We start from the raw sequence: 11,250 nt of genomic DNA, 5'->3' as shown, positions 1-11,250 counted from the left end.
ACTTTTTCTTTCGACTTGGGTTGCAAGTAATTAAATTTCAATAAGGGACTTCTATTTTTTTATTCTTGTTTTTCTATAGGCTTTAATATTTTTGCAAATTGGTTGGACCGAATCATGGATTGCCTACGTATCCGCCTTAAATAGATTTAATTTGGAATCAGGTCTTGCGTAGTTCTTAGCCTAGAAAATGGTTTCTTAGAATGCCGATTTTAAACAAGTACGTTCTGAGGTGGAATCGTAATGTTTGAAATAGGATGAGATAAGTGAAGTTCATTATTTATTTTAATCTGCTGTTTTGCCGTAAGCCAAAATTTTGTTTTATTTTTTAAGTACATGTATTTGCACAAAAATCTTTTCATGTGTTTTTTGGTACGTATATCTGAATACGTGTTGTACCCCTCCAAGTGTTCGTTATTTTTCCGTGTATGTGCGGATAAAATGACGAGCTCTTCTGGACAAAATTTGGCAAGCAGAGAGATTCAGCGCCCAGGCTGGGGCGTTAAAGATTTCGGCGCCCAACTGTGGGCGCTGAAAATGATTTCTGGGCGGATCCTTTTTGGTGCGCTAAATGCTTCTTTTTCTTTTTAGATGAACTTTTAAAGGCGCTTTGCAAAGTTTGCTTTTTTTTTTTTTTTTTTTGTACTTTTCATTTGTCTTCTTTTTTAATTCGTGACTCAAGACGGTTTGAAAGATGGATTGAATGAGATAGGATAATTTGTATAAGTATTAGTCAAGCATGAGGATTACATCTGCTAGGACTCACAATTTGCGGCCTCAAGCTAGTGTCATGAGTTTACATCAACCAAAGTCAATGAGTAGCATGGGGACGGCTCAAGGGTTTATCAACAGGATGTATCCATACAAGTTATATGGTCATCATGCTAATGGTGGTGCAAGAGCAGGTTTGGGCTTTGGAAATAATGGGTATGACACACGTGTCAATGACCGTACGTGGTTTGCAGTTGACAACAAGTTCAGGAACAAGAGTCGAGGTGATGGTTTCTTGGGTTAAGGCAATGAGAACATGGATGGGTTAAATGAGCTGAACAGGGGCCCGAGAGCGAAGGCGTTTAGGAACATAAGGATTGGAAAGGGTAGACATCGTAGAATTTTATGTAGCTTTTGTGGCATGATTTGGATTGGTTGACTCAATTCTTTTCCTTCGTTTACTTGGGTAAATTTCGCACTTTGGGAGGTACGGGCTAAGTATTTCATGGCTCGCTCTTTTCGCTCTCCCTTTTCTCTCTTTTTTTAAGTATTTCATGGCTCGCTCTTTTCGCTCTCCCTTTTCTCTTTCTATTTTTTTTCTTTTTGCATGGGATTTCTTCCCAACATAAATCCTTCAATTTTTTTTTATTTGGGCTAAAAGGTAGATGGTTGTGGTCTTTGAGTCACGAGGCGAGACTGAGTGAGCCTCGTTTGGTAGGCCTATAGTGGACCTTTAACTTTAGTAGGCCTAGGGTGGACCTTTTAAATTGTCTTACTTTTCAAGCGTATTTAGTCGTTTCTTAAAATGTGCAAATAGCGTAGATTCAAAATGTTGTTTTTACTTTATTGAAATTTAACGAAAGAATCACATCGAAAATAATTTTTTGTTTCTTTTCAGACTCCAGTTTCTGGGATTTAATTGGAAATTGTGATTTAGACTCGAACTTTCATTAATCTTTCTGATTATAACCCGTGTATGAATACAAGGAGGTGGCCTAGACTCAAAATAATGATGTGGCGTAAGCCTATAATACTTGACCAAGAAACTCTCAGACTTAGGCTAATTGGACCATAACTTTCGTTGGTTGACACTTTAGATTTTAACCCTTGGGTGTTCATTTGTCACGCGCCATTTTGCTTAATGTTGGCAAAGTAGTTAGTTGGGGAGATCGAATTTTCTTTTTTTGCAAGACTAGAATCATTAGTGCGGTTTCCCTCTTAGTGTGTATTGCTTTACCCCAGATGGTAGCCTTATGGCATGCCGACTTGGGTATTTTCATGGTTCGTCATGTTGCATTCATGGAAAATCTTTTAGTCCGTACTTAGGAGTATTTCAAGGAGCGAGTGGCTCGAGAGGACTATGATAGTCGTGACCTAATGTGATCATAAGCCTTGAGGCCATAAATTTTTGCTAATGGTATTGACACCTTAGGTTCACTTTGGGGGTTTGTGCGACTATGGAGGAATGATTTTCAGAATGTGACTGTTTCCATTTTGCAAATGCTTGAATTACATAATGTATTCTTTTTATTGGTGAGAGAGAGTATTGAGGCCGTAGATTCTTAGCAAGGGATGACAATTACATATGGGTGCTTATTGATTTAAATGTTAGGAAGGGAGACTCAATATGGTTTTAACCTTTTAACTTGCAGAACGACACCAAGTATTAGGACCGATTCTATGGATAAGACAACTAAGACTTAGGATTTAGATTGTACTTTGGCATAGCCTAGTCTAGACTCGGATTTATTTATTTTTTATTTGAACATTATTTTTTCTTGAAGACTTTATTCGAACATCATTTTTTTGAATACTTTGCCCGTGTGAAATTCAAGGTTATTTCAATTAGCGTGCTCGGTTTTGGAGCCGAACATTGTCGTCATAGGAGGCCTAACAACGACACAAAGAGTTATTTTATTTTTTACAAGTTGCTTTTAGAATCGAGTGCCTTTTCATACGCCCTCGCAGCAATTTTCACGAATTTTCTTTTACTGCTGCGTATACTTTATGCGCGGGCACCGAGGCTGCTGTGCCTGACCAAAAGGTCAGGCAGCAACTTCAGCGCCCAGCTGTGGGCGTGAGAAATATTGGTGCTCAGCAAGGGGCGCTGAAAATGCGTCCCTGACTGGTGCTCGTTTTCTGTTTGCGTATATTTTTTTGTTTATGCGACTTGATTTTGCGTGCTTGCCTAATAACGTCCTTTACGCGTTGTGCAACGTTTGTGGGATTCGTTACGGGCCATCCCGAGCGTCACTTATTTTTGTGGCGATCGTTCGGGTTTGCGGAACACGTATTTTGGTATAACTCTTTGGCCAATTGGTTTATGAATGTTTGGGTAATTCTTAAGGTCGTTGGTTTTCTAGCATTATTTGTCACACACAATCACATATTTCGTTACACATAACTAACATTACATCATGAGGCAAAATAATAGTATGTCATGTAGTTTATGATAGGCTTCTATGGGTAGTATTTGCGCCGGCTTGGTACCGCTTCTATCGTAGATCCAACACATGCCCCGGTCGAGGTAGTGCCTTCAACAGACGAATTTCGCCCAAGAGGCCAATCACGATGTAAGCCAAGGGGGCATGCACCAATGAGAGGGACCTAGTGGGCGAGCGATTGGGTTTGGGACGGGTGTACTACTAGCGAAAGTGGCGAGTGGACAACATTCGAAGCGTATGCACCCCCCGGTTGGCGATGGGTATCCTTAGTCCCAACTCCCTAAGGGAGCCAAGATTCGTTATGCGGTTCTGCCCGTTCACATTAATATGCTGATTTTCAGGTCGTCCCAACTTGATGGGGAAATAAACGCGGGGTAGGATCGTTTCACTCTTCGGCTATTTTGATTACCTACGAGCACGAGTATTTCCTTCACTATCCCCATTGGAGTCGCCACTGTGAGGGCGTCGAAAAATCACGAGGCTAATGCGTGACCTTGTCCCTCGTGGGTGTGACGTTTCTTTTTGTCAAATCAAGTGTGATTGGATTTCCTGTGAGTTTACACCTAATTGACTAGTAATATAGGAGTCGCCATTCAGTTTTTAACGACAATGAGAAAAACTGACAAAACCCGGTTATCGTGACATAAAGGGAGTGCAATTATGTTTGACCACGACGGCCATAGGTGCCCTTGTGATCCCTGGTATGGGGATCTCTCAACATACACCCGCAAGGTAGAGATTGAGGGTTCGGGGGACTGTAACTACCGAGAGGAGTACTCGCTCTTCGATAACTCCAGAGGCAGGATATCCTTACTAGCTCAGCATAAATAATTGAAGGGACATGCGTTAACTATTAAACTAATCTGAATCGATTTTAGCAATATGCAACACATAATACTAGATTGATCGCGATTATCTGATTTAGATTGTTTTAAGGGACCTAGCATGATAGTTCAATTTCCCAAAATATTATCTTTATTAGGCGTGATAGAACAATCAGATTAAATAGTTTAATAGTTTTATAAAATGGCGAGGAAAGCAATTAAATCATGCGAAGGGACACATTACGACGCACCCTTTGGCTTTGCTATTTCTCCTTTTATTTAACGAATCTCAAGTTTCCAGGCTTAATTCTTCAGCTACAAGGGACAGGATACGTTCTGTTCGATTTTTGGATCGATTGCGACAGAACGCGGTATCAATTTCACAGCGTGAGGCATAGGCTTAGGGGTTGGAGTCAATACTCTGAATATGAATTGTGTGTTTCACGTCGAATTTGGGGCTATATTTATAGAAAAGAGTTCGTGGAAAGATAGAATTGTAGAGCTCTAATCCAAGAAGAATTAGGAGAGAACACGTACCCAGGTACTTTCAGCGCCCAGGGCTGGGCGCCGAAGATTTCGGCGCCCAGAGCCAGGCGTTGAAAATAGGGTCTGGGCCGTATTTCCTTGTCAGATTTGGACTCGTGGAATACGGAGTCTTTGAGACTTATCCGAGTCTTTTAGCGCGTATTAACTATATGACGGAATGCTTCTGGGCCCGTTACGAACTCTAGGCTCGTTAGGATTTTAATTAATACGTAACTCTTATTTTCGAATCATATTAGGAATAGGATTCCTCTTGCAATTTCTATCTCATTTAGGATTTATGTTGGAGTGCAACACCTAATTCTGACAGGTTTCTATCTTTTATGACTTGCCACTTTTAACAACTACCTATTACGGCAGTTACTATTTTTAGCAGGTTTCTATAAATAGCAGGTTCGGGTGAAATGAAAAGGGTGATCGAGATTCGTTATTTTATAGGAGATGCGTTGCCAAGTGGAGATTTATGTTCTCATCATCGAACCTTCCCTTTCGGGAATGGGGACAAAAGTAGGTGTCTACACCCACCGCGAACTCTTTATGCAGAATGCGACTGTCGTGCCACCGCTTAGTCTTTTCTTTGTAGATTCGGGCATTATCATAAGCTTGTAATCGGAACTCATCTAGCTCACTCAATTGAAGTAACCGCTTCTCACCGGCTAACTTAGCATCCATGTTGAGCTGTTTGATTGCCCAATAAGATTTATACTCCATTTCTACCGATAAATGGAACGCTTTGCCATACACCAACCAATACGGGGAGGTACTGTAATATCCCAAATATTCGGGTATTTTATAATATATTCGGGTATGTTATAATAAAATATTTCGATAATTTAAGATAATTTTACAATTGAAATAAATTTTTTAATGAGTTTTAAAAAAAATTAACAAAACTAAAAGTTATTTTGAGATTTATTTTATATATTTTGATATTAGTCTCCTAGTCAAACCTTAATACTCTAAATTATATATACCCTTGTACCCTCAAAAATTTCCTACGTGACTCTCAAAGAAAAAGAAAATTCATCTCCCTACAAACTATTCTGTCGCCATCTCCCGTTCATTGATTCTGGTAAGCCATGTTTACCTTCTTTAACTTTTTTTTATCCTCTATAACAATAATTAATTCATGATCATGATAGTATTTTAATTGATAAAACTTTTCTCCCTTGCATCCAAATGTTCGATTGATTATGCCTGAAACAAATACAACTTGGGTTCCGTCGTGATAGAGAATTGTAAACCAATTACCACCGCCTCATTAACCATCAAAACCTATATTTTTCCTTTCCCATGTTCTTCTTTGTTTTCATTCGAACTCATATACACCGACCTTTCGTGTCTGTAGCAATTCCAAAAGCAATCCAAATTGATTTATCTTGATTTGTTTATTTAGTGATAAAATAATAATTAAGCATTATGTTCTATAGTTGACTTAATTTCTTACTAATTTCCTTGTCTCAAATTTACAGTATTGCAATGCCATTAACTTAAAACCGCCCCCTTAAATAAATTATTATTTTTATAAAATTTGGGCTAATAGTTTGCAAAGTTGGTCTTTTGTTTAATTCGTGGGTACGTAGTAGTGTAGACTAATTTAGGTTATTTATTTTGCGTAATCGTAGAGGAAGACTACTTAGGAACCACGCAAGGAGACTACTAGTTTGAGTACGTGCGCGTTCAAGGTAATTTTCGATGTCCATCATCTTTAGTTCCCGTTAGTAAAAATAGTTGGACATGTTTATGTGTTATTATGTGATAAGGAACTTTAATATTGTATATGTGAGCCTTGTAATGTGAAATTATAGACATTTATACTAACAATATTATTATGCGTATTATGTTTCAGTACTACGACTATTTTACGAAACAAATACTTGGGTTTATGTTCACAAAGTGGAAACAGATAGTCTGTAGTGTGAACAAGGGTTGGATTTGATTAATAGTTGCGTGAACAGCAGGAGCACATATACTCTTGTTATGTGAATTGAAATAAGGGGTTAAATTAATGTAATCAATTTTAGATATGTTGCGTAATTGTGAGGTGATTTTGGGTTGTTGGACTAATTGTACTATGTGCTTTAACCTTATTAAAATATTAATGACTTAAAGTGTAATATTTGAGGGGAAAGCCCGTAAGGGTTAGGAACAGGTTTCCCTTCTAGATGTTGTTCTATCGGTGCACTTTAGTGGAGACCCGGTAGGCTTCTAGTAGGTTTCTATTATTCTGTATTAAACTTTCTGCTTAGTCTTCCTCCTAATTCTATTGGTGCGCGGTCGCGGAGACCCATAGTCAATTAGTGAGGGGTGTGCACACTAGGGACATTCTGTACTCATCTTACTTTGGCCATTCTCAAGGGTTACGCGCGACCCTTAGCGTTCTTTTTCCCTCACTTAATTAATATTGATCTTATGTGATAAGTTTAATAATGAAGTTATTAAATTGGTACTTGTTGTTTAATTGTTTATTTTATGTACACAAAACGTTTTCAAACTAAAATTATTATTTTACGGGATGGAGTTGGAATTACTCAGTTTATCTGATTTTTGGGAGTTTGTCTCTCGTGTCTCTTTTCTATTTATTTTTGCAGGTTGGTAAAGGTACTTGGCTATGAGTGAGGAGACGCTTAGAATAACCACCTAGTCAAGAGACAATTTCCATTTCAGTCTAAGTTGGATTTGTTATTTATTTTTATGGGATTTGGTTGTAATATTTTATTGGCCACCTTTTTGACCACTTAGTTAATTTTGACTTTAATGGTTTTAAATTGTTTTGTTGCTTTGCATTTATTTTCTAAGGAGAATAAATGTAGCAGTGACACTCCCAAGGTTTGGACGATGATTTTATGAAATAAAAACAGGGTTTTTGATTATATAAAAGGTCCAAATTTTGGGGGTGTTACAGGTACCAATAGGTGTCTTAAAGGAAGTTCTATATGCCCACAGAGTATCATCAAGCTTATCGCTCCAATCCTTTCTAGACTTTCCCACCACCTTCTCAAGGATAGATTTGATCTCCCGGTTGGAGACCTCAACTTGCCCACTCGTCTGAGGGTGGTAGGCTAGTCCTGTGCGATGATAGACCCCATACTTGCGCAGGAGCACATCCAGATGCTTCTCATGGAAGTGTGACCCTCCATCACTGATCAAAGCTCGCGGAACTCCAAATCTAGGGAAAATGACTTTCTTGAACAGAGAAATGACTGTCTTATCATCATTAGTAGGTGAGGCAACGGCTTCCACCCACTTGGACACATAATTACAGCAACAAGGATATACAGATTACCCTTGGACGATGGGAATGATCCCATGTAGTCAATTCCCCACACATAAAAAACCTCGACCTCAAGAATCCCGTTCTGTGGCATGTCATACCTCCTCGAAATAGTGCCGGCCCTCTGGCACGCATCACAAGCCATAATAAAAGCTTGTGCATCCTTGAACATGGTAGGCCAGTAAAAACCACACTGTGACAACTTAGCATTAGTCTTTGACGGTCCATGGTGACCACCATAAGGTGAAGAATGACACCTACTGATAATACCCTGGACTTCCCATTCTGGAACACATCGCTTGTACAAACCTTCAGCAGTCTCACGAAACAAAGAAGGATCATCCCAAAAGTAGAACCGAACATCATGTAGGAACTTCTTCTTCTGTTGATATGTCACTACTAGAAAAATCGGATACAGGGGCAAGTCATAATTGCCTCTAAAAATAGGGATTTAGCCTCTAATGGGTTTCTGAATCAAAAAAGTGGATGCCTCTAATAAGTCCGTCGCTAATTATTGGTTGCCTCTAAAGGCCCCTTTAGAGGCAATACAATGTGTTGCTTATAAAAGCCCATACATTTAGAGGCAACCATATATCCTTGCCTCAAAATATAATTAGAGGCAACCCCATATTATTTCCTCAAAATATAATTAGAGGCATCCATTTATACTTGCCTCAAAATATAATTAGAGGCAACCATATATCTTTGCCTCAAAATATAATTAGAAGCAACCACGTATTATTGCCTCGAAATATAATTAGAGGCATCTGTATATTCTTGTCCCAAAATACAATTAGAGGCTAACATATATCGTTGCATCAAAATATATTTAGAGGCAATAGTAAAAGTTGATTCTAAAGACACTATACATTTAGGGGCAGCCATATGGTTTTGCATCGAAATATAATTAGAGGCGGCATAAACGGTTGTTTCTAAAACGACGTATATTTAGGGGCAACCATTTAATTATGCCTCTATATATAATTAGAGGCAACATCTTGTTTTTAAAATAATGATATTTCGATGCAATTTTATATTGTCATAAAAGTTATTTAGAGGTAGCGAAAATAAAGCTAGTGTATTGATAAAATAACAAAAGTAACCACCAAATTTCATAAGAATCGAATATTTATCAACTTCAATAATATTATTAACAATAAGAACATAAATTGTTGTCCAATCTCAAACAAAAAACACCTTAGAGCTTGCAACAACGAGCAAGCCCAAAACAAACAAAAACCACAAAAATAACATGTCTTAGAAGATGTCTGATTGCTATATTCGGATATTACTATCATTCCTGACGGTTTAAATTTCCCTAGATTGGTGCATAAAAAAAGTCACTGAAAAGTCAAACCAAAAGTCTAACAAAACGGAAAAACAGCAGCAAGACAGCAGCATACAACAGCAGCTTACAGCAGCTTACAGCAGCTTACAGCAGCTTACAGCAGCAGCAGCTTACAACAACAGCAACAACAGCAGCAGCAGCAGCTTACAACAACAGCAACAACAGCAGCAGCAGCAGCAGCAGCAGCTTACAGCAGTTACAGCAACAACAACAGCAACAGCAACAACAACAGCAACAGCAACAGCAGTTACAGCAACATCAGTTACAGCAACAACAGTAGCAGTTTACAGCGTACAGCAGCAGCAGAGCAGTAGCAGATCAGCATAACAGCAACAACAGATCAGCGTAACACCTCACCATGCTCTTCGTCCACATCCTCATCCTCATCCCCATCCTCATCCCCTTCCGCATACAACTGCCATTATAGAATTATAATGTAATATATATTTATAATTAAAAAAAATTAAGAAAAAACTAAATATACTACTAGCATATAATGGTTTTAATTAACAAATTACCTCATCCATATCAAAACCCAAACGATTAAATATTTTTCCCATGAACCCTTTCATAAGTTCCATATTTTTTTTCATGACTTTCATCTCTTTAGTAAGTGCTTCATTTTTCTCATTGGCCTCCTTTGCCTCAATCTTTGCCTCATTAGCTTCTTTTCGCAGTTTTTCTCCTTCACTGAATGACCCATATAATGATGTAATAGAGGGGCTTACTCTCTTGCCACGATCACGACCGCGTTTACCAATGGGTTTAACTTTTGCATAGATTTCTTCATCTGTCATCTTCATTTCTCCCGCCTCACGTTGCGCTAAAAGCTCTTTCATTTTTGACTGCGCAAAAAAAATCGTTAAACATTACTAAAAGATTGAGAAACACATAACCACTACATATTGATTCATAGAAGCCTTTATTTTTCAAGTTCTAACAAAAGCTTATGTAACTAACAGAAGTGTTGAAACGATGGGAAAATTAAAATGCATCAACAATTAGCAATTAGTATATATATCAAAGCATTCATTTCTTACCATTGTTTCTTTTGCCACTTTAGTAACCGGTGTCTTATCATTTTTTGAATGAGTTTCCTCGTACAATTTCAGCATGGTCGGCATTACTTTGTCACGTTCGAACTAGTATTACAAAGGAAAAATAGATTAGCAAATTGATATTTTACTCTTTTTTTATTAATACAAAAATCAAGCAGAGAGTATTACCATGTCTTCAACTTTTTGAGCAAAACTCTTTGTACCAGCAGTGTGTCCGGCATCTTGGTAAGATCGATTTTCGGTATTTCTTGTACTCTTACCCTATATTATGTAAATTTAATTGGAAAATGAGAAGTAGAAAGATCGGGGAGGGATATACGGAAAAATATTAATATTATACGTAATTACCTTAAACTCGTCTGATCCAAAGTACTCAACAAGCCATTCCCAGTCATCTTTGTCAACATTTGGTGGCCTGTTTTCTTCTTTAAGCCTCTCCTCGTCTGTGCTCTCAATATCATAATAATCAGCTTTCAGTCTTGCACGATAATTCCTGTATTTTTTATTCAAAGACCCCATGATGTATGTTTTCCTTTATTTTTTTATTTTTTCACGTTCCCCTTCATCTTGATCATCCTCAAGTCCAATATCGAATTTTTCCTTGCAAACAAAAGTACAACTCTTAGTAAAACAAATACGACACGAAAAATATATGAAAATTATTTATTACTAAACAAGAAAAACTTATACCAGAACAAGATCCCACATCTTCTCCTTATTCTCTTCTGGAATTTTTGAAAATACTTTTAACTTTTGAAGTGGGGCATTAAGAGGATCTCTAACAAGGGAGCCACAATAACTTGTAAGACAAGCTCTATTCACACCAATAGGTTGGCCTTTTATGTTGAAATCCACTTTTTTCTTCTCACCGGGTCTCATTTTTGCCATTTGAAGATTTCTTGTATGACCTCTAGGAGTGACGGTCTTGTATGTTTTCTTCTTTTTCTTGTTTATACGTGTATAGTTTAACCTGACTCAATACCATTGCAAAGAAGAAAAAATATTACATTAGAAAGTATAAAATAAGCCATACCAGAATTATCCTCTTCCC

The 11,250-nt window shown here is 37.8% G+C and overlaps 1 protein-coding gene and 1 long non-coding RNA gene across 2 annotated transcripts; one reads left to right on the top strand and one right to left on the bottom strand.

Annotated features, from left to right (window-relative positions):
- The first annotated feature begins 5,529 nt into the window (after window positions 1-5,529).
- Window positions 5,530-7,366, top strand: LOC130464164 (uncharacterized). Its single transcript, XR_008924492.1, has 3 exons — window positions 5,530-5,591; window positions 6,145-6,204; window positions 7,111-7,366. It is a non-coding gene; the product is annotated as an uncharacterized lncRNA (long non-coding RNA).
- Window positions 7,367-10,142: 2,776 nt separating this feature from the next.
- Window positions 10,143-10,806, bottom strand: LOC130463541 (uncharacterized). The gene is made up of 3 exons (XM_056832702.1): window positions 10,548-10,806; window positions 10,368-10,460; window positions 10,143-10,283 (listed from the first exon to the last, which is right to left on the bottom strand). The coding sequence occupies exons 1-3, from the start codon at window positions 10,716-10,718 to the stop codon at window positions 10,143-10,145; spliced, it is 405 nt and encodes a 134-aa protein (XP_056688680.1). The 5' UTR covers window positions 10,719-10,806.
- Between the last annotated feature and the right edge of the window lie 444 nt (window positions 10,807-11,250).

This window comes from Spinacia oleracea, chromosome 6 (genome assembly GCF_020520425.1).
Source record: "Spinacia oleracea cultivar Varoflay chromosome 6, BTI_SOV_V1, whole genome shotgun sequence".
NCBI lineage: Eukaryota > Viridiplantae > Streptophyta > Magnoliopsida > Caryophyllales > Amaranthaceae > Spinacia > Spinacia oleracea.
The sequence above is the reverse complement of the archived record's forward strand: the minus strand, read 5'-3'. Positions and strand labels throughout refer to the sequence as shown.

Excerpts from the sequence above, each read along its gene's own strand:
- LOC130463541 (XM_056832702.1), bottom strand. The coding sequence starts at position 10,718 with ATGGGGTCTTTGAATAAAAAATACAGGAATTATCGTGCAAGACTGAAA. Across the intron at positions 10,461-10,547 it reads TTGGATCAGACGAGTTTAAG|GGTAAGAGTACAAGAAATAC; the intron begins GTAATTACGTAT and ends TACATAATATAG. Across the intron at positions 10,284-10,367 it reads CTCAAAAAGTTGAAGACATG|TTCGAACGTGACAAAGTAAT; the intron begins GTAATACTCTCT and ends TTGTAATACTAG.